This window comes from Lynx rufus, unplaced genomic scaffold (assembly GCF_022079265.1).
Source record: "Lynx rufus isolate CCGP_SWC_20201006 ecotype Redwood Valley unplaced genomic scaffold, mLynRuf1.p SCAF_6, whole genome shotgun sequence".
Taxonomy (NCBI): domain Eukaryota; kingdom Metazoa; phylum Chordata; class Mammalia; order Carnivora; family Felidae; genus Lynx; species Lynx rufus.
The window spans coordinates 131,726,439-131,747,557 of NW_025814878.1; the positions used below are offsets into that span (position 1 = coordinate 131,726,439).

The following is a 21,119-nucleotide window of genomic DNA, read 5'->3' on the forward strand; positions in this document are numbered from 1 at the left end:
GAAAAGAAGCAATATTAGGGCAAAGAATTACCTCCACGGAAGTTCATCACAGCAATCATAACATCGTTTGTAATAATAATAAAGAAACAACGTACCATCACCAGCGATAGTCTAAGTGGTTAGACTAATCATGTCTAACACGATCTCATGGATTCTAATTTATGACGGAACTGTGTGATGAACTCTTCCGTAGCCACCAACACAATGCTGTTGGAGCTCTTTCATGTTATGGGAAGTCTCGCAAAATATTAAGCCAAAAGAGAGTAGGTTACAAAATCGCAGGTGTCCCACTAAAAATACCTATGCAGGCATTGACGCGAAGACACCTAAATATTAACAGAAGCTACTTCTGGATGAATCATAGGTGATTTCTATATTCTTCTGGCTTGTCTTTTTTTTTGGGGGGGGGTGCTTTGCCCCAAAACTCCGTGTCTGTGTGTGTGTGTGTGTGTGTGTGTGTGTGTGTGATTTTTAACAGGAGAGGTTCTCCTTTGGCTGAAATGATTTCGATGGGCTGGCTCCATAACCCATGTCCGAAGGCAGGAGCCGCGTACCAGACTCCGGCAGTTCCATGGGAGGCCCGAGGAGTCTTTGGTTACAACAGAATCTGGGGGAGAGCGAGGTCCTGAGTTCACCTCTGGCGTCACCACCCATACGCTGCGCGCCCTGGGGAAGCGGCGCCACCTCTCCGGATCTGGTTTCGTGTCCGTGCACAGAACGGGACACCCCGGGGCTGGGCTCCAGCCGGCAGAGGTGGGGGGGTGAGGGGTGGTCAGCGGCACGGTGTCACGCGCGCCCGCGCCGTCTGCAAAGCCCCAGCGCGCCGCGTTCCGCGCGGGTTGCGATCGCCGCGGCCCCGCGGCTGCCGCAGCCACGCGGGCTCCGGGCGCGCGGGGGCGGGGCGGGGGGCGGGGCGCGGGGGCGGGGGCGGGGGCGGGGCGGGGCGGCCCGCGGGTGGCCGGCGCCGGAGGGTGGGGGGCGGGGGGAGCCGCGCCGTCCGCTTCCGCCGCCCCGCCGGGGATTCCCCCAGCCCAGCGCCCGGGGAAGTCCCGGTGCGCGCGGGTACAAAGAGAGCGGCGCCGCGGAGCGCGCCACAGGCCGGCCGTCCCCAGCCATGTCGCGCGGCCTCCGGCTCCTGCTCCTGAGCTGCGGTAGGGCTCCAGACGCCTGTCGCCTCCCCACCGGGTCCTGGCGACCTCCCCCCCACCCCCACCCCCTTCTCTCGCTGGCTCACGCCGCTCTCTCTGTCCCTCTTGCAGCCTGCAGCCTGGCGCCCGCGGCGCGGGTGGTGAAGGTGGCTTGCTCCGAGGACGTGGACTTGCCGTGCACCGCCCACTGGGACCCGCAGGTCTCCTACACGGTCTTCTGGACCAAGGTAAGCGCGGCGATGCCCGCGGGCTAGGGCTCGGCCAGCCCCGTTGGAGGCTGCGGGGACCACCTCCCTTGGGCTGGCGACCCTCTGTAACCGCGGCTAGCCCCCGAATACCGCGCCTTCCCACACGCCTTCGTCACCCCCACCCCGCGCCACCCGCATCTAGCGACAAGGCGACTTAGATTGTGTTCCCCAAGGACCTAATTCCCTCCCTGCCCCTAGAGGTGGCCTGAGATGAATGATCCAAGTAAGACGCTTTGGAAGCGCAGAGACTCGCTGATTTGGATGAATTCTGGACGCCACCTGTGGTTGTGGCCACGAGAAAGCAGCCAGGGCAGATTTAGATATCGGACAGTAGGAATGCCCCCCAGATTTCTGATTTCTGGGGTTTGGGGGGCTGTGGTGTCCCTAATTCGGGGGCGGGGAGGGGAGGAATAGGCACGTTGAGAGGAAGGCCACTAAGAGATAGTCCAATGTGCTCTAGGCTTGTGTCCCAGATGGGAGTTGTCTGGCATCCGCTTTCTGGGTTACCCTGTCCCTTAGCTTGTCCATGCTGCTTGGCGCTCCGACAGTCCGGAGGGGCCCAGCCTGGGGGCGTGGGCGTCTGGGAGGTGGGAGGAGGAGTGAGCAGCACCCACGCAAGTAAGAACCAGAGTCACTGTGCCCCCCCCCCCCGCCCCTTCCCCCGTAGGAGAATTGAGATGCACCGCGGCTTCTTTAAAGAGTTCCTCAACTGGAACATTTTCAGAGGCTAGCACCGCGGTTCCAGCGGCTTCGCACAGCCCCGCAGTCCCTGGTCTTTTGTCCACCTCCCCTAATGAGGTTCTGCCACAACAGCACCTCCAGGTTCAGCCGAGGGCGCGTGATATCCTATCCTTACTCCGCGGCTCTGATTTAGCATCCGAGAAGAAATCTCTGTGTTCGTTGCTTTCTGCAGAATGCGGGCCTTTGTTCTGCCCTCCAAAAGAAAGATGCTTTACGAACCTGCACGTGTATCTGGCCATTTAGCAAGGCAGTATAGGACAGGTTTGTGTGTGTGTGTGTGTGTGTGTGTGTCCTCTCCAGACCAGATGGCCTCTTTCCCTGGAACGGTGCTGCACCCCTGTTTTTGTGAATTCCACGCAGCACCCAGTGTTTGCCCGGCCAGTTGGGAAGGTGCTCCGTGAATTCAGGCTGGCACTTGGTGAGGTATGTGCACCGGATATACTTTTGCTGCCTTGGAGCACTGTATCGTGTAGGGAAGCACGTCTGTTATTATTCCTACTTGGCTCCCACTTCGTTCACTGTGGGATCAGAGAACATAACACTTCCAAGATTGTTCTGGTAAAAACAACAGCATTGAAGCAAAAATATCGTGAAGACATTATTATTTGAGTGCTCACTGTGTGCCAGCCTCCGGGGTAAATATTTACATCCATTATCTGTGTCAGTCCTTCCAATGGACTTAAGAGATCTATACTGCTACTGCTGTTCCCATTTTACAGATGAGGACACTGAGCCTTAGGGAGTGAAGGAAGCCACTCACTGTTATACAGCTTGGCTAAATGAGAAAGGGGGATTCGAACCAAGTAGTCTGATTCCTTAGCCTGAGTTCTCTGGTTTCCACCTCCGTTACTTAGGGTAAAGAATAGAAAAGTCTCCTTGGTCTAGCCAGGCAGGGGCTTAGCTACCATAAAGAAGGGGCAAAACATGAAACCATGATCCCTTCCAGAGAGGAATAAAAAAAAAAAAAAAAAAGACTGTCCCCAGGGGAGTAATTAAAAAGTACTCGTGAAACAAGTAGATGGAATTTCAGACTGTAAAGTTAAATAGTTGTCAAGGTAAATCTTGCACAAGGTCATTTGGAATGATGCAGTAAACCGTAGCCATTAACCTTTGGCTTCTCCTTGGATGTCAGCTGATGATGTAACTCTATAATGCATGAGCTTGTTTATTGAACACGGTTCTTGCATGATTTACCCTGAAGGTCTCTCAAAACTGATTTTTTTTTAAATGACAACAGTCTCTTGGCATTTTCTTTTTTCTTTTGGTTCATGGAATAGGGTCATTGAAAGATCATGCCATCGTTATTATTTTTTTTTTTTAAAGAGGGAAACAGTGATCGAGTCGTGGGGGGAATAGGAAAGCAGTGTTCTGCCCATAAACTATTCAGCTACCTTGAAAATGAAATGCATTGTTCCTTCAAGTACTTTTTAACAGGCCTCAGCATGTCCTGTAGATATTTATTATTTTCCAGCCCAGTAATTACACTTTCGCATCGATTGTGTTTGTACAACACAAATGGATAGAGTATTCTGGAAATAAGGTCAGTGGTGGGAGACTGAAGTACTTGGTTCTCCAGAAGATTAAGCATCTGGTTATTGTTTTTCTTTTTCCCCCACACAACTTTTTTTTTGTAAAATGTTTCAGCGCGGAGGTGGCTGTAAAAGGAGAAATTTAAACCCGGTGACCGTGACCCGCCTTGCTCATGTCACCTGTCTAACCATCACTAGTGTGGTTCGTCAAACCGCTTTGCCCAGTTGTGGGCTATGCGCTGGGCGAGTGAAGCAGAGTCCCTTAGCGTGTTGTTTTTGTTTTTGTTTTTATCATCCACCAGATTGAATCACATTCTCTCAGGACTTCTGCGTATCACAATTGCGGTTATAATGAGTCACAATGTAAAATTCCATGTGCCACTTGGTTCTCCCACAACCATAGGGCATCCTGCCACTGTCCAACTGGCAGCGATTACTTGTGATTACCAGAGGACCCATGGAAACCGTGTGTTTCTTACCATGTGCCTTTTACCAAAAGACGCAACGCAGAGGGCGTCCAATTAGCGCTTGTAACATTAGGGCGAGTGAGGAAGAAACAGAGTGCATTTTATCCTCTCTGGATAAAGAGAGGTACAGTGAGGGGCGGGGGTGAGGAGGCTTAATATAACACAGGGGGCTGTAGGTGGAGCAAAGAGTGGGCTGAGATAGCCCACTTCCTGTGAAGCCAGCTTTTATTTCCCATGGACCAGTGCCCTTCTAACTGGGATCCAACAGTGGGCCCTCCTCTTGTCCTTTCCTGTATTGTACCTGTTAAGGCAAAGTAGATGGTTAGGAAGAAATAGAAACATGAATACACATACCCATCAAGCTAGTAGCTGAGTTTAGCTTTGAAAGTCGTGAACTGACTGTGTTTGTTTAGGGAGGGATTTTGAGAAAATTTGCAGGCAGACTTGGTCCAGCACTCTCTCCCACTGGGTGTTGAGTGTCTTGTGTAAGAGGGTGTGGCACCATCCCATGTCTTCCAGGAGTAAGAGCATCCGTGAAAGGGCTACCTCTGGGCTTCACGCCGAGCCCAAGTGGATTCACACTCTCTTTAATGAGGCTGCACTAGGTTTGCAGGGAGAGGATGCCCCTGGACGCAGTGTTTGGGCTTGGTGATGTTCGCAACTGATAATAGCGAGTGGTTATTTATCAGGGAGATGTAATACCATCTGGAGTCATGCCGGGAGCCCTGACGACCTACGCTGATGCATAACGAAAGAGGATATATAGTGTCAACCTTGGGTGACACTGCGGGGGTGAAGACAAGAGATGTGTCACAAGACACATGCCCTTTTCAGATGATTTCCAAAGGAAGGGAGAAAGGGGAAGTAAGACGGATTTCAGAAGTCAGTCTTGGGTTTGTAAGAGTGGGAAGGGATCATGGGTTATCCCCTGAACCAAGGGAGCTGTCAGAGAGCAGGTGAATGGCTTGTGTGAGGCTACTTCCAAAGTTCCAGGCTAGTCACCACGCACATCTTGCTTGTCCTTGTTTTGTGATGAAGCTGCCGTCCATGTAGGTTGCTGACTTCCCATTCATTGTATTTGTATTTTGTGTCTCTGCCGGCTTGTGTGATAGTGAACCACAAAGCCAGGAGGCGCTGAGGAAACTGGGGTCCCTTGGTGGGGGCTGGAGCGGATGAGTGGTCTGGGTGGATGTAACCCGTGCAGCCAACAAATGCGGATGGAACCGTGAAGGAGCCAGGGTGTGCACTACAGTTCCTTGATTCTAGAATTTTATCTGCTGTAAGATGAGATTTAAGAGCGTGTCTTTGGGAGGAGAAGGAAACATTCCTATAGTAAACACAGAAGCACTGAAACACTGAAACGTGAAAGCAGTGTGTCAGGGTCACAGAAAAATCACGCTGTCCACATGGGCACCTACACCAATTGACCTGGCTGACTCACTTCGATGGCCTTTACCCTCGGCCAAACCGTGAAAGACCTAAAGTTGGTTTTCAGATGGCCCTTACATTTACAGTTTCATCAGTAAAGATTTCTGGGTCCCAAGTGCGTTCCAAGTCCTGGGCCTCATGCTGGCCCAACCTAATCAACACGGGACTTTGGCCAAAGGACCGTCTTGAGCAAAGGCATGGAAAAGGAATCCACAAGCATTTTGGGGGAGCCAGTGGGGTGACCAGTGATCTGGAAGGGAGAGTTATATAGAAGAGGGCTGGCAGATGTTACAGAGAAGGCTTGGAACTGATGGTGAAGGACCTTGAATGCCCAGTTACAATGCCTTGAACTCCTTTCAGCAGCAAGGCGTCACTGAAAGTTTTTAAGCAAAGAGGGTGATGTAATGGCACGCATTTGTAGAGAAAAGATTATTTCTTGCGGGGAAACACAGGCTGTGATTCATCCTCGAAGATGGGTCTCCGAGGGAGGCGTTTTCTCGCTCGATTGCAAAAGACAATCAGGGTAACTCAGCCGAGACTTCAACACATTTCTGAGATGTCCCTTCCCTTCATTCGTGGTCACCAGTCGTGTCCCCGTGGTTCTACAGAGGACTGGGCAGCCCAGCACGTGGCCACCTCATAGGGGCCATAGAAGCCTCAGCCCACTGGGATTGGTTCCTCGTCGAGACTTTGGGACAATGATGAATCAGAGAGAAGTTACTCAAATCTTTCAGTGTGCAGGAGAGTAGAGAGGAAGAAGGCAGCTGGGAGTGGAATGGAATGAAATCAAACACTTGTTTTCCATGAATAAAAGGGGGATTTAGGTCATGTGAGAACCGCATTATCTTAGTTCTGTATTTGGTTATGTCACTACGCAAAAAAGAGGAAGTGAGGAGAAGGTCGCAGTGATGTAAGGGAAGGTCTTAGCGAAAAGGGGAGGCAGAGCTAAAAAGAGATTCTACCTAAAAAAGGGTTTCTCCGTCTAAAATTGTTTGCATAATCTTTTCCTGGCTACTCCAGTGATAACCGCAGATTTTCTACCAAAGCCCTAGCTCAAACCAGAGCTAGACATGAGGACTTCCCTGAGATGGAAAGAACACCCACAAACCTACCTTGGGTTTTTGTTCTTGCACTGGGATGCCGTTGGCTAACGTTCCTGTGGGGTCCTGTAGGAGTGGTACAGGATTGGGAGCCCAAGGCTTTTGATAAGCTTCATGTTTTTGTGAAGCATCACCCAGTCTGTTCTGGTCCCAATTCTCTAAGAGATGAGAGATTCCAGAAGAGCGGGTAGTTGTTTAGGATTATAGGTCCAGGTGGGGAACACCTACGGGGAAAGAGGGAGGCCAGTTGCCATAAACAATTCGTAATCATGTTGGATCACGCTGGGTCAGTTCTGGGGCACAAAGGCTGTGAATCAGATTAGTCCTGGATGTCTCATTCCCGGGGGCGTGGGGAGCATCTGAGCCCAGGAGGCAAGCAGGACTGGTCTACAGGCTGGAGCCGTGTGGAGACAGTGCCCTCCATGCCACATTTATTTATGGGGTGGTTCACAGTGCTCCTACCAGGTAGGACTCTTTACTTGCAAAGCATTGTAATCCCGTCAAAGGTAGCTTCAAGTAGCCACCTGGGTGGCTCAGTTGGTTGAGCACCTGACTCTGGATGTCGACTCAGGTCACGATCTCACGGTTCGTGAGTTCGAGCCCCGCGCCGGGCTCCTTGCTGACCCCAAGGAGTCTGCTTGGAATTCTCTCTCTTCCTTTCTCTCTGTTCCTCCCTGACTCATGCTGTCTGAGTCACTCTCTCAAAATAAACAAATAAAAATAAACGATATTAAAAAATCTAGCTTCATATAAAGGGAATATATTGGTTTATATAATTGAAATGGAAAAAAGCTTTAAGATGATAATTCACACTCCAGTTACGTCTGGTACTGTGGGTAGAATTGCGTCCCACAGAAAGATTATCCCTGGTATTTGTGAAGGTGACCTTATATGGAAATAGGGTCTTTGCAGATGCAAGCAATTTAAAGTGAGGTCACACTGGATAAGTGACTGGTGTCACTAATCCAGTGACTGGTGTCCTTAGAAGAAGAGAAAAAGGATAGACAGATAGAGACACCCAGGGAGGACACCATGTGAGTGTGCAGGCAGAAACGAGTGCATGTGTCCACAAGCCAAGGAATGACAAGGATGGCCAGCAATGCCAGAAGCTTCAGGAACGAGGCATGAAACAGATTCCTCCCTAGAGCCTTCAGAGGGAGCACAGCCCTGTCAGCATCCTTGCCTGTCGGCTTTTGGCCTCGAGAACTGTGAGAGAATACAGTTGTTTATTTTTATAATTTTATTAAAAGATTTCCAATTCCCGTCTAGTTATCCTACAGTGTCATATCAATTTCAGGCGTGTAATAGAATGACTCAACAGTTCTATACATGACTCAATGCTCCTCTTGATGAGGGTACCCTTAATCCCCTTCCCGTATTTTACCCATTTTACCCCCCCCTCCCCTCTGGTAACCATCCGTTTGTTCTCTATGGTTAAGAGTCGGCTCTTTTGTCTGTCTCTTTTTTTCTTTGTTCGTTCATGTTGTTTCTTAAACTCCACATAGGAGTGAAATCACATGGTATTTTGTCTTTCTGACTTATTTCACTTGTCATTATACCCTCCAGATCCATCCGTGTTGCTGCAAGTGGCAAGATCTCCTTCTTCTTTATAGCTGATAATATTCCATGGTGTATCTATATCCTATCTGCTTTATCCATGCATCTACCGAGGGATACTTGGGCTGCTTCTGTCATTTGGCTGCTGTAAATAATGGTGAAATAAACACGGGGGCGCATCCATCTCTTCCAATTGGCATTGTGGTATTCTCCACGTAAATACCCAGCAGTAGAATTACTGGAGCATGTGATCTTTCTATTTTTAACTTTTTGAGGCACCGCCACACTGTTTTCCACAGTGGCTGCACCAGTTTGCATTCCCACCAGCAGTGCAGGAGGGTTCCGAAAAGATCCTGTTACTTTAAGTCCCTCGGTTTGGGGTGCTTTGTTTCGGCAGCATAAGAAGCAAAGACAGCTGGATTTAGGGATCCTTAAATATCCCCGGGACCTGGTGTCTTTCTGTCCCTCAACTCTTCCTTTCTTCATACTGGCTTTCTCGTCAGCCTCCCCACGGCAGTGAGGTAGTAGCCAGTAACGGCAGTCCTGTGTACCCTCTCAGGGTCATGGGCGAAGGACAAGATTGTGCCTCTCTTCTAATAGCTCAACGAATGTCTGGTTATATTTAAGTGGCTTTGGTGGGGTCATGTGGTCGTCAGAACCAGTCTCTGTGGTCACGGGCATCACGCCTGAGCCACGCGTGCCTCCTGTAGAACCAGTTGCCATCCCTGTGTACGACGTGAGTCAGAGCTCCTAAGAGGGCCTCTTCCAGGTCCAGTGGGACCCACAGGACGCACGTGGATGAAGGACGCTCGGCACGGACACCGGTCAAATCCCAGTGCCGAAGGGTGTGGCCGCATTGATTGTCACGGTGCTGGAGACAATTCGGAGTGTTGTGGATATTTTGTGGACACACGGGGGCTAGAAAAATAATTCCTCTCTAGAGCAGATGTTGGGACTTCTAGAACAACTTTGCCAGGGAGGAGACGGGACGTATCAGCGGTAAAGAATGAGAGCATGGACGAGTGGAAAGCTCTCAGGTATAATAACAACTTCCGTTACCCACACTACCATTTGTAAAGCCCTTTCATGTATTCTCTCCTTTGGCACTTGAAATCGTTCCACGGAGCAAGTGAGAAAGTTACAGGTGTGGAAACAAGACCCAGAGAGCGGGTGGCTTACCACGGGTGACCCGGCTAATGGACCACAAATTAAAGGACTTTACGCCTTTGATTCCAAAGCCAGTGCCCTTATAACTCTCATTTTTTTTTTTTTAATTCACTCATTCACTCAGCAAATGCTTTTTGAATAATCCCAGTGTGCTGGGAACTCTTTAGAAGCTGAGTGAAACCTGGGCTGGGCACATGAGAGAGAAGAGTAAGACATTTAGGGCTCTCTGTGCGATCGACAGACACTGTTTTGTACTATCCACGCCCCTCATCATGCGTGTCTTCTCACCCCCCTTGGGGGATACGATTCCCCCCACTCCCACCCCCACCCCGTGTCTGTGGAGCAGACGGAAGCCCGAGAGCTGTTCGGTCAGTTGGCCAAGAGCAGATCTTAGCCGTGGTGAGGCTGGGGTTTGCTTCCAGGTCTGATCGACTCCAAAGCCTGTGCTCTTAATTATGTTGCCTCTGCCATACTCATAACTCTCTTAGCAGCCATAAATTCAACTCTGTCTGTTAGACCCAGTAAATTTCAAAGTGGAAAATCATTTTTCCAATAAAACTACACTTAGAAAAAAACGATGTTAATGCGCATACATTCTACCCTCATTATGACATCAACCTCCGAGCCAAACTATTTTGCACGTTATAAAGAGCTGTTTTTATGATGAATGGGGATTATATTGGCACTTTAATTGAGTTAGAAACCAAGGTACATGAAAGTTAGTGCATGAGAAATGCAATAAAGCAAAAGCTGTTCAATGTGATTGGAATATATCAGATTACTTTCATACCACCTTTAAATACATAAGGTCCATACCTTTAAATATGTTTAATCAAACTGTTGGATTAAATATATATATATGCATATATATACACACACATTTTGCCCCTCAAGAAAATCTCTTCCTTTTTAAAAACTTTTTTTTAAAATTTTATTTTAGAGAGAGTGCATGCATATGAGCTGGGGAGAGGGGGAGAGGGGGAGAGGGAGAGAGGGAGGAGAGAGAGAGGGGGAGAGAGGGAGAGAGAATCTCAAGGAGGCTCCACACTGTCAGCATAGAGCCCGATGCAGGGCTCGAACTCACAAACTATGAGATCATGACCTGAGCCGACATCAATAGTCGGATGCTTGACCAACTGAGCCACCCAGGCACCCCCGGAACTGTTGCTCTCTTATATTCAAATATGGCAATCTAGAAGGTGAGCATATATTTGGATCAAATTATTTAAATTAAAAAACATCATTTTCCACAGTAGGGTTTTTGACAGAAATATCAGTTCAATTTCAAACATATTAATTATTTCATTTCTTTTGTTCTAGTTCCAATTTGTCTGTCATTGAAAAAAAAACAACAAACTTTAATTCACATGCCCTTAAAATTAGTACATACTTGTATTTGCTTGCTTTAGTATTCAGCAAATTAAAGAGTTTATTTAATTTGGGGCTTGTGGTTTCCTTAAGGTCAAATCTCCATTTTAGAGAAAGAATAGGTTACTTAAATTGTTTAGTCACATTGAAGGCCTTGAGGCAAATCAAAAGTCCCTAGGTTTTCTGAAAATGAGATGTCCTATATTTTACCCTTCTCTAATCCAATCAAAACTATAGAATTGTCCGCATCAGAGTTAATGCACGGAGCGTGGATTTTTAAAACATAATTGGGATGACTCTTTTGAGGAATTAATTTGCGCAAATCGTGTTGTGGTTTAGCACACTACAATATTAGCTTTGGAAAGTGCGCATTAAATAGTTCCCATCAATTATGCTTGGCTGTGAATGAATCCGAGGGTTCCTTTTGTTATAAATTACTATTTCCTAAAATGCCTTCGCAGAGAGGCAATGAAACACTTTCAGCTTTGGAATGTTTAAAGAGCTGTTCTTTGCCAGTGGTTGATTTCGAGCCAGCTCACATGCTTACAAGAACTCATGAAACACAGTTGAGGATGGCCCATTTGCTGGCTGGTCAGTTTACCTCTTTCTGGAATTCTCCTTTGGTTCTTGCACGGTGCTGCTTTTGCCACAAGGGACTCCCCTTGATCCCGCGGTGTGCTAGCTGCCGGGCCCCAGAACTGAAGTTAATGATTTGAACTTTTGCATAAAAAGTCTCCTGGTACTGCTAATGCCTTCTTGCATTTTGAGCATGCTACATTAACATAAAAACTACAACTATTTTTGCAGCTGTAGGCAAATCCCACACTGCCCAGATGGAGTCACATGACAAGATCTATCTTGAAATGGCATAGAGAAGGGGGAATAGGCATTGTGTCTGCATCTACAACCTGAAGCCAGGAGGGAGCGTTCTGAAATATTTCCGGGTGCATTGTGTGAATTCACAGAAGGTTCCTTTTGCTATAGTTAGTCATCGGCAAAGGCCGGGCTCATGACTTAGGCAAGAGTTCCCAAGTTCAGCGAGTAGTTCTCCCAGTGTTCTGGGTCTTTCAGGAAGACCCAGGAAGAGGCCATTGGAAGATGGCCCCACGACATTTGAGGTATTTTGCCATGATCCCGCTGATGGCTGTGATGGGTCAGTAAATCACAATTCTGCAGGTTGCTTTGGGGTCCTTTGTTTTGCCTTTCCTTCCCCTACTTCTACTGTCTTTCTCATGACCTCGCTCTGCCTTTGTTTTTCTATTTGAAAAGTAACTGGAGACCCACTGGAGGTTTTGCCAGAGGCCCACGGAAATCTGACCACCAAATAAACTACTTCTCGCTGTTACTACTGATTTAAAAAAAAATGTTTATTTATTTTTCAGAAAGAGAGAGGGAGACAGAATCATGAGCAGGCTTGGAGCTATCAGTGCGGGGCTCGAACTCACGAACTGTGAGATCACGGCCTGAGCGGAAGCCAGCCGCTTAACGGACTGAGCCACCTAGGCGCTCCTTACCACTGAATGTTGAAGTGAAATTCTTTTGGGCCAAAAGACAGGCGGCCACCGCCCGCCGGTTCTGATCACCTGCACGCTGGCTTCGGCCAGCTTAGCAGCCAGCAGGATAACGGACCACAGGTTCTGTTCCCACCCCCTCCGGAAGGGTCTGCGGTTTTGATCTTGACTTTCAAGATGGGATCTTTCCGAGTTGAGGGAGGGATCGCTGAACGGGACCAGAGGCCCCCAAGGAGAAAACCGGAGATAGGTAATCTCAGAATGATTGCGGCCACCAAGTTTCTGCCCTTTTGGACGCAGGAGTTCTACCAAGACAGAGTCCGGTGAACTGTGTTAGAAATAACTCTGCAATTGACATATTTAGAGGTTAATTCTGAAAAGAAAGGCTGGAGGAGTGGCCTCGTGGTGGGGTGAGGGCCCAGCGGGCGCCCCGAGGGTCCCGGCCGCCCGCCCCCCACCAGCCCCGGTAGGGGGAGCCGGTAGGGGGAGCCGAACCGCCCCGGCCAGGGGAGGGGAGGGGAGGGGAGGGGAGGGGCGGGAGCGCGCCGGGAGGCTGCAGTTCGCGGTGTAATTAGGCCTGAAGGGGGAACCCCGGGCTAAAGGAGATGCGTTCTGGCGCCCATTGGATGCCTCTAGCTCTTTCTCGGCCTCCTCGGCCGCTCCTCGTTTCTCTGCTCCATTTTTGAAGCCCTGAAGCCCCGAGGCTGTAGATCCTTGATTATTTAGGAAAGGACCTTTCGACACCAGAAGAACCGTCCAGCAATGGGCTCCACTCTCCTAGGCGGTGCGGGAGAAAAGCCGCTCGCCGGGGCGCCGTGTGGCGGCGGGGACGGAGCGGGGCTCGTGCGGGAGCGGTGGTGGCTCCGCCGCCAGGTGTCTCTGCAGCCCGTCCGTCCGTCCTTCCGCCGAGTCCGCGAGCGCCCGGGGCCCAGCCGGCCTGCTGTGGGCTCCGCGCTTCCCTCGCGTAGTAAATGAAGGGGAAGCCACGGAGTGTGCGTGTAGCGTGTTGTGTGTGTATAGCGCTTGTGTGCGGTGTGTGTGCGCGTGCACAATACACGTGCGGTGTGTGTGCGTGTGTGCACGCCCCTGCCTGAGCTGCCTCGGCCTCCCTGGGCGTCCCCTGCCCTGATTCGCCTGGAAAGTGGGAGAGGAGCTGGCGGCTCCCAGGACAGGAGATGACATTCTGCAGCGACAGGGAATCCTGCTGATCGCTGGGTCATTCCCTGAGGTGGCTCCTTGGCGCCCTCACATTCTAGGGGCAGGTGAGGGATGCGGCCGGGTCCCAGGCTCCCTGGCGGTCCCGGCCATCCAGCAAAGGGCGAGGGCTGAGCGCCGAGAACGAGAACAAACAGTGATTTGCCTTCCTTTTGTGTCAATCCGGTTTGGACGCTTGAAAACATTTCGGTGGAGGATGCACGGGCGAGCTAATTAGGCAGATTGAAAATATATCTGGGGGAAAAAAAAACTGATGGGGAATGCGGTTGTGGCCTAATCTGTCAAGTAAGAGGTGAGGGAGAGACCCCACGGACGTAACAAAGAAGATAGTTCAGGCAGAGAACCCCCGCCGGGTGCGGTTGGCTGAATTGGGCATCTGCCCCAGTCGGGCTGGTCTGTCCCGGGTCCAAAGATTTAAGCGGTCGCGGTCCTTCTGTGTGCATCTTGGTGTGACTGCCGTGTGATGTGGCACAAAAAGTCTCCCCGGGGCACCACCGTCGGCTGTCTTCTTGCCCTGCTAGGGCGTCAGTGTGGTGCACCCTGTGACACCATGGGTGACCCCACAGACACCCCGTTTTTTAAGAACAAGGTGACCGCTTACAGGAGGCATTTGCTGATGCAGGTCTGTGCTTTTCGCCGAGCCGTCTGGCAGTGGTCTTCGAGTTGGGAGGCTGAGACACAAAACTAAGAATCATTCAGGGGGTGAGTGGGTATCTGCAGAAAACAAGAGGACATTTAATACAGAACAACCAGCAGCAACATGTGACCCAAAGTGATTCACGCAAATCCTCATCGACGCATCATTATTGTCAGCAGCAACTGACAGAATTTTCATGCATTTTCTCCTCCTCCCCTGAAGGTCGCACATACACATACTGTTTTGTTTAAAAAAAAAAAATAGTTGAGGACGGATGTTATGAAAACAAGAGGCAGAACCTTGATGCGGGTGAGGACGGTGTTTCCAAGTCCTGTTAGTGGAACCTGATGCAGCGTGATGCTTTTTCAACAGCTTACAGGCGACGGCGAGGAAAGGATAGAGATGCCCCCGGAGGGTCTGTGGTACCACCAGCAGAAGGATGGCTCCTTAGAAGCCTCCGGTGAAAGGCTGTACTCCCTGAAGATTGAAAACACTACGAGTGTCGACTCAGGGACATACAGGTGCATCCTGGAGGAGCCAGAAGGGCGGAGAAACCAAAGCGGCACTGTGACCTTGAAAGTGACAGGTGAGGTGATCTGCTGCACCTGTTTCCTTCTTGCAAGATGCGTGTGCACTGGCATAGGCTCTAAGCTCCGTCCTCTCGATTGGAGTCCAACTGGAAGCTTAGGATCGTGTGGCTAAAAGCTAAATTCTCCTATAAGAATGTCATAACTTTTTCTCCTTCCTTCCTTCCTTCCTCCCTCCCTCCCTCCCTCCCTCCCTCCCTCTTCCTTCCTTCCTTCCTCCCTCCCTCCCTCTTCCTTCCTTCCTTCCTTCCTTCCTTCCTTCCTTCCTCCCTCCCTCCCTTCCTTCCTTCCTTTCTTCCTCCCTCCCTCCCTCTTCCTTCCTTCCTTCCTTCCTTCCTCTCTCCCTCCCTCCCTCTTCCTTCCTTCCTCCCTCCCTCCCTCTTCCTTCCTTCCTTCCTTCCTTCCTTCCTTCCTTCCTCCCTTCCTTCCTTCCTTCCTCCCTCCCTTCCTTCCTTCCTTTCTTCCTCCCTCCCTCCCTCTTCCTTCCTTCCTTCCTTCCTTCCTTCCTTCCTTCCTTCCTCTCTCCCTCCCTCCCTCTTCCTTCCTTCCTCCCTCCCTCCCTCTTCCTTCCTTCCTTCCTTCCTTCCTTCCTTCCTTCCTCCCTCTCTCCCTCCCTCCCTCTTCCTTCCTTCCTTCCTCCCTCCCTCCCTCTTCCTTCCTTCCTTCCTTCCTTCCTTCCTTCCTTCCTTCCTTCCCAATAAAGACAGATCCACCCTAGTTGTGTAGATGCCAAATGTAGCCAAACCACCAATCTGGGTGTTGTTTATTCATACAAGAGTCCTTTGAAGCAAATAGGAAGTATCCAAGGGGCGCCTGGGTGGCTCAGTCGGTTGAGCGTCTGACTTCGGCTCAGGTTATCATCTCATGGTTCGTGGGTTTGAGCCCCGCGTGGGGCTCTGTGCTGACAGCTCGGGGCCTGGAGCCTGCTTCGGATTCTGAGTCTCCCTCTTTGTCTGCTCTTCCCCTGTGCACACTCGTCTCTTTATCAAAAATAAATAAAGATTTTTTAAAAATTTACAAAGAATAGGAAGTATCCGAGATGAATTTTCGGAGGACAGAGAAACTGTGTAGTCCTGAATACGTCAGGTGACTATGATATTCTGCTCCTTGGATCTTTCTAATCTGGCCCAGGAGGGGCCGCATCATGTTTCCACCTTTTTAACTGATGAGCCGCAGCATTTCCCTCCCATTTGCGATGGCTCCATTGCCCGATGCCTCAACTCAGGACGAAGAAAAAGGGCACAGCAAGAAACTAATGTTCCAGTGACAGAATACACATTTTTGCTCTATGCAGTAGTCGCAAGAATTGAGCTCCAAGGGGAGGATTATCTCTTCGGGTTTTTCCCCAGAATTCTTCTTTATGTAGCTTAAAATATGCCTTGCATTTGACTTTTGCCCAGCGCTCATTAGTGGCTGGGGCTTGAAATGACAAACATGTTGTTGTCACACAGTTCCTGATGTTTATACCAGGAATACTTTCTCCTTTTATTGGGAATCTGAAGGGAATCTGACTTAGGATAATATTCCTTTTACACAAGAACACGATCACTGTTTAGAGCTCAGTGTTTGGATTTGGTTCGCTGTTACACACACACACACACACACACACACCTTACACCCCTCTCAGTCTTTAGCCCCTAATGCTGCTTTGTCTGTCTGCATGCACCTCCCAGACCTGGCATCTGTTTTATTCTTCACTTTAGCAGGCACACAGCAGGCTGTTCAATCAGCATCCGCATCGAGGTGATTGACAAATGAGAGCAACCTTGCAGGGAAGAGCAGAGAGGAGAGGAACAGAGAATGGCTGGTTTCCTTTCCTCTGCTGAGGACAAGGTTGCCTGCAAGTTCAGTGGTTAGACTCCTCCAGAGTCCCCTGGATCTGGTTCACTTAAGAGCTCTGCGGCTCATTCGTGTGTGCCCTTGGGCACATCTCTCACAGCCTCTAAACCTCAGTTCTCTCATCTCTAAAATGGGGGCGATAACCTCTCCAGCATGGGCTCGCGTGAAGGCTAAATGGGATATTGCACTGAAATGCTTAGTTCGGTGCCTGAGGTACACGGAGTGCTGGATAAATGTTAGGCCCTCAACCTTCCCTTTCTCGAGTCACAGACCCTACTGAGAACCCATCCCTATACTACTTGTGAAATGTTGAATCGAGCGTTAGAGGTTGCCAGCTCTCTCAAGGACCATTCGTGGCCCCAGGGGATCGTCCCCCCCACCCCAGTCACCTGCACTCCACCCGCCCCTGCCAAGCAGGCTTGGCAATCTGGCTATCCCAGACAACGCACGTCGGATGTCATGTCTGAGTGAGAAGAGGCCGTCCCCTTCCATGTCTCTTCCTGCCTTTGCGTCCCCGAGTGCTGCAGCCACAGCCTTCGACGGCCCCTTGGGGAGCCCCTTAGCCCACCTTTGCCGCCAGCCTTGGTGGAGATTTCACGATTCTACAAAAATGTGTTGACTCATTCAGTAATAGCCGGGCAGCTCACCTGCCCGGTTCCTTCGTCCCCCCAGTCCTCCTGAGGTGAGAACACCTAGCATTCTACACAGCACAGATGAAGCAGGCTCACGCTTCAACAAATGGCGTGTCATCTGATGCGAAGGCACCAGAAAAGCCAGGAAATAGAGCCTGAGCGAGATGCCGTACGCCGGGCCCATCGCACACAGCCAGGCTCAGGTGCGAGTGAGCACCGGCCACCGCCGTCACCGCTGTCACTAGCATTGTTCTTCCCGAATGCACAGACGTGTGCGGGGTTAGGCATGGGAGACAAGAAGGACTTGGGGAAAAAAAAAGAAAAGCCAGAGCAAAGCATTCTTAGCTTTTTATCACGGTAGGAAAGTTCTGTTAAACAGCTTCATATTTTTACTCTCTCTCTCTTTTTTTTTTAAGGATGCCCTAAGGAACGCAAAGAAGACACTTTTCAGAAATACAGAGCCGAGATTGTACTGCTGTTGGCTCTGGTCGTTTTCTACTTAACACTCATTATTTTCACTTGTGTAAGTATCTTCGTAAAAAAAACATGTATTATGATTAAAAGATCGCCCGGGGGCGCCAATCCGAATATATTTGGTAGATAGTGTGAATCCGTAATGCTGGCGAGAGATGTTCTTCTGTGAACCGGGCACCTGCTGAGGCGTCCGCGCTGTGAGGATCGGTGCGGGAAGCGCCCGGCTTGTTTTGAATCCGGTTGCCCTGCACAGAGAGCTGCCGAGAGAAGACGAAGTAGGGTGTGTGAAGGAAGTTCGAGACCTGCCGCGGGATCCTTCCGGGGCACCAGAGGCCCTGGTGGTGACAGTGGTGGCAAGTGTGGCTCTGACTTGCCATCATCCTGGGGCAAAGGCACGACTCTGCCTGTAGGCGAGTGACGCAGCCCCGCCACACGGTGGTGGATCAGTCTCCTTCTCTTGACCTTGAACCCTTTCCTCCTGGGGGGTCTCCTCTAAGAGTTTTGGCGCTTGCCTCCACTCCCTGGGAATTAGCCCTGAGAAGCCAGAGGAGTGGGGTATACAGGCAGCGTCGTAGGGTGGAAGATGGCCGGCCGGTGCTGAAGTGGCCTTGACCGTAGCCCTTGAACTGTTGGTAGCAGGCTGCAGCTTACAGACCCTGAGCCTCTTTGTGCATGGCTGCTTACCTGGGTAGACCAAAGTTATAGGGAGCGAGGCCAGCTTTGGGCCTGACCCCCTAGGAAGTGATCTGTCCCATATGTCTCAATACTATCAGGAAGGACTGGCTACTTAGGGGCCAGGACAGATCTCACCCAAGAGCTATCCCGGGGCCTTGTCACTCACTGGCCCCCTGTATTCGCTTCCTTGCCTCTCTGGCCATGGACTCATCTCTCTAGTTGCTGTTTTGGACGCCAGTCAAAAAGACTCCCGTGAGCACCTACTGGGTACAGGCATTAAGCTAGGCACGGTGGAGGACATAAGCCATCTGCTTACGATTTGGGGTCATTAGGGTCATTTGCACACAAGATGATTAGAGTTACTGGAGGGTAAATTTAAAAAATGAATGACTTGAGTTTCTTGCTGGCAAATGCCTGTTTCAGGGGGCACTGATTTTCCATGCAGGTAGCTAACAGTAGGGGCTGGGAATGGCCCCAGTCTGTAGTCCGTGCGTCTCCTGGTCACAGTTTGGGGCTGCCGGTGAAATAGTACAAGCCCACTTGTCGAGCGAGCGAAGCTACTAGGCTAACAAGGGCTTCCCGAACGAGCTGTGCAGCCCGCTGTTAGCGAGTGGAGCTTAAATTGAGGTGCCCACCGTGGCATTTTCCCGATCGTTCATGTCTCAACTTCTTTTATTTTTCAGAAGTTTGCACAACAACAGAGTATTTTTCCAGATTTTTCTAAACCGGGCACGCAACGAGCTTTCCTCCCAGTCGTCTCCCCAAATAAGCATTTGGAGCCAGCGACTCTTCACAAGACGGAACTGGTATGAGCAGGGTTTCTGCAGGTGGTTTTCTCTAAAGTCGAAGAAAGCTCAGCGGTGTGCCCGGATGTCACGCTGGACAAAAGCGGAGTGAGCCCCACACCGAAGAGGGCGTCCTTCCCGGGAGGTCCTTCCGGAAACTGCAGGTCACAGCTCGCTCTTTGTGAGCAGGACTTTGGGAACCGGTACAGGACCATGAAGCATGGGGCCGCCTGCAGGGAAGCTCTCTGTTTCTTCACCGCTAACTTCTTAGCATTTTATTCAGCTATCTGGTCAACCCCCCGGAGCTCTTTTCAGTCCCACACAAGCTATGGCGAGACGCAGCTGGAAGAGGGTCTTGGGAAATACGGACGCCCAGAGCCGGCCCTGTGACAGACTCTTGAGGACCGTGGTCTTCTTCACATCTGGGAAACATCTCTCTTTGAGTTTGCCGTGTTGTCTTGTGCTAGCCCAGATGTTTTATGTCTGGGAGAAGTTGACGGGCCAAACTGTGAGACAGCGGGGGATATTTAGCGAATCGTGTCCCGGTGTGAAGGCCCTGCTATTACTAAGGAGTATCGTGTGTACCTAGAAGTAACAAGTTGATGAGCTGTTCCCCACTGGAGCCTTTTCATCCAGAAAGACCCACATAAAGAAGCAATAAAGAAGATTGCATTTGTTTTGATATCCGTAGATTCCTGCCAAAGAAGGACTGGTTTTTTTCCTCTCCTTTTGAAATCTGTGTCTACGGTTAGATATCAAGGCTCACAGCACAAGTAACCTCAGTATGGAGAGAACGAAGTCAGAGAGGATGACCCCAGGATCGTGAGCTATTTGATGCCCTGACGAAAATGCCGGACAAATCATGCCGTCTGGGTTCCGACCCCAGGTGTCCCACTGCCAAGCTGTATGATCTTGAGCAGGGTCTTTGTGATTTCTCTTTTCTCAGTCGTAAACCAGAAGGTGGTTGTATGAGTTGATTGTGACAGTGTATGTGAAAATGCTTTGAAAAAGCATAAAGCACCCTAAAAATTTGAAGCTCCGTTGGGTCACTATCCTTATTCTTACAGAGGTGTTCTGGGCATGAGAGAATGCTTTTCATTCATTCTCATGTTTACCATTATTCCAAACAAAGAAGGCCAGACATAGTCTTCTAGGAGTTCTTTTGGGGAAGTGAGGAGACCAGGTCAGCGAAGCACCAAGCCAAAAGTACTCCAAGATATGGACACACAGGAATCACGGGGCCCTGGGGAGAAGAGAGTCCACAGGATGTTCCGTTGACATTTTGACAGTTGTTGGGTAACTCTTCTCAAACTGGGCCCTTTCCCTACTTGTTTTCTAAAGCGATTTTATCCCGTTGGTAGTGTGTGCATGGTCCACACTGATACTAGAGAGGGAAAGAAAGGGCAAGATGCTTCAGTGTTCTTGCTTTTTGTCATAGCCTTCATGCCATTAAGGGGCTGGATGCGAGTAGGGATGTTTTTCTTTTTTATATTTAAAACTACTCATTGGGGCGCCTGGGTGGCGCAGTCGGTTAAGCGTCCGACTTCAGCCAGGTCACGATCTCGCGGTCCGTGAGTTCGAGCCCCGCGTCAGGCTCTGGGCTGATGGCTCGGAGCCTGGAGCCTGTTTCCGATTCTGTGTCTCCCTCTCTCTCTGCCCCTCCCCCGTTCATGCTCTGTCTCTCTCTGTCAAAAATAAATAAACGTTGAAAAAAAAAAAAACTACTCACAGAACTTTGGGATAAGCGCTAGGATGTCTGTAGTTTGAGAACCAGAACCCAAGGTGAAGTTCTAGAGGTGTAACATTGGCTGAGTCCTTCCTCTGAGAGGGAGAGGATTTATGGCAGGTAGACCTCTATGAAACAGCGCCCCCTTCTGCCCAAGGATGCCCCTGCATCTTGCCACTGGGTAGTGCATGATTAGCTTGGCCACATGTATGACTGCCGGTCACAGGGGTGGAGAAGGGGGTGGAAAGAGGGAGGGTTGTGACTTCAGAAGGATGTGTACAATCA

At 50.2% G+C, this 21,119-nt stretch overlaps 1 protein-coding gene across 2 annotated transcripts; it reads left to right on the forward strand.

Moving 5' to 3' along the window:
* The first annotated feature begins 1,083 nt into the window (after positions 1–1,083).
* Positions 1,084–20,623, forward strand: CD83 (CD83 molecule). 2 transcript variants are annotated; one of them, XM_047102274.1, is made up of 5 exons: positions 1,084–1,151; positions 1,260–1,375; positions 14,489–14,702; positions 17,591–17,697; positions 19,007–20,623. In XM_047102274.1, exons 1-5 carry the CDS (start codon positions 1,115–1,117, stop codon positions 19,133–19,135), a joined length of 603 nt encoding a protein of 200 aa, XP_046958230.1. In that variant the 5' UTR covers positions 1,084–1,114; the 3' UTR covers positions 19,136–20,623. The 2 variants fall into 2 exon arrangements, with proteins under 2 accessions (XP_046958230.1, XP_046958231.1); XM_047102275.1 differs by having other exon boundaries at positions 19,010–20,623.
* The last annotated feature ends 496 nt before the right edge of the window (positions 20,624–21,119 follow it).

Coding starts and splice junctions, on each gene's coding strand:
- CD83 (XM_047102274.1), top strand. CDS start 1,115: ATGTCGCGCGGCCTCCGGCTCCTGCTCCTGAGCTGCG. Junction 1,376..14,488: donor ACACGGTCTTCTGGACCAAG/GTAAGCGCGGCG, acceptor CTTTTTCAACAG/CTTACAGGCGACGGCGAGGA. Junction 17,698..19,006: donor CACTCATTATTTTCACTTGT/GTAAGTATCTTC, acceptor TTTATTTTTCAG/AAGTTTGCACAACAACAGAG.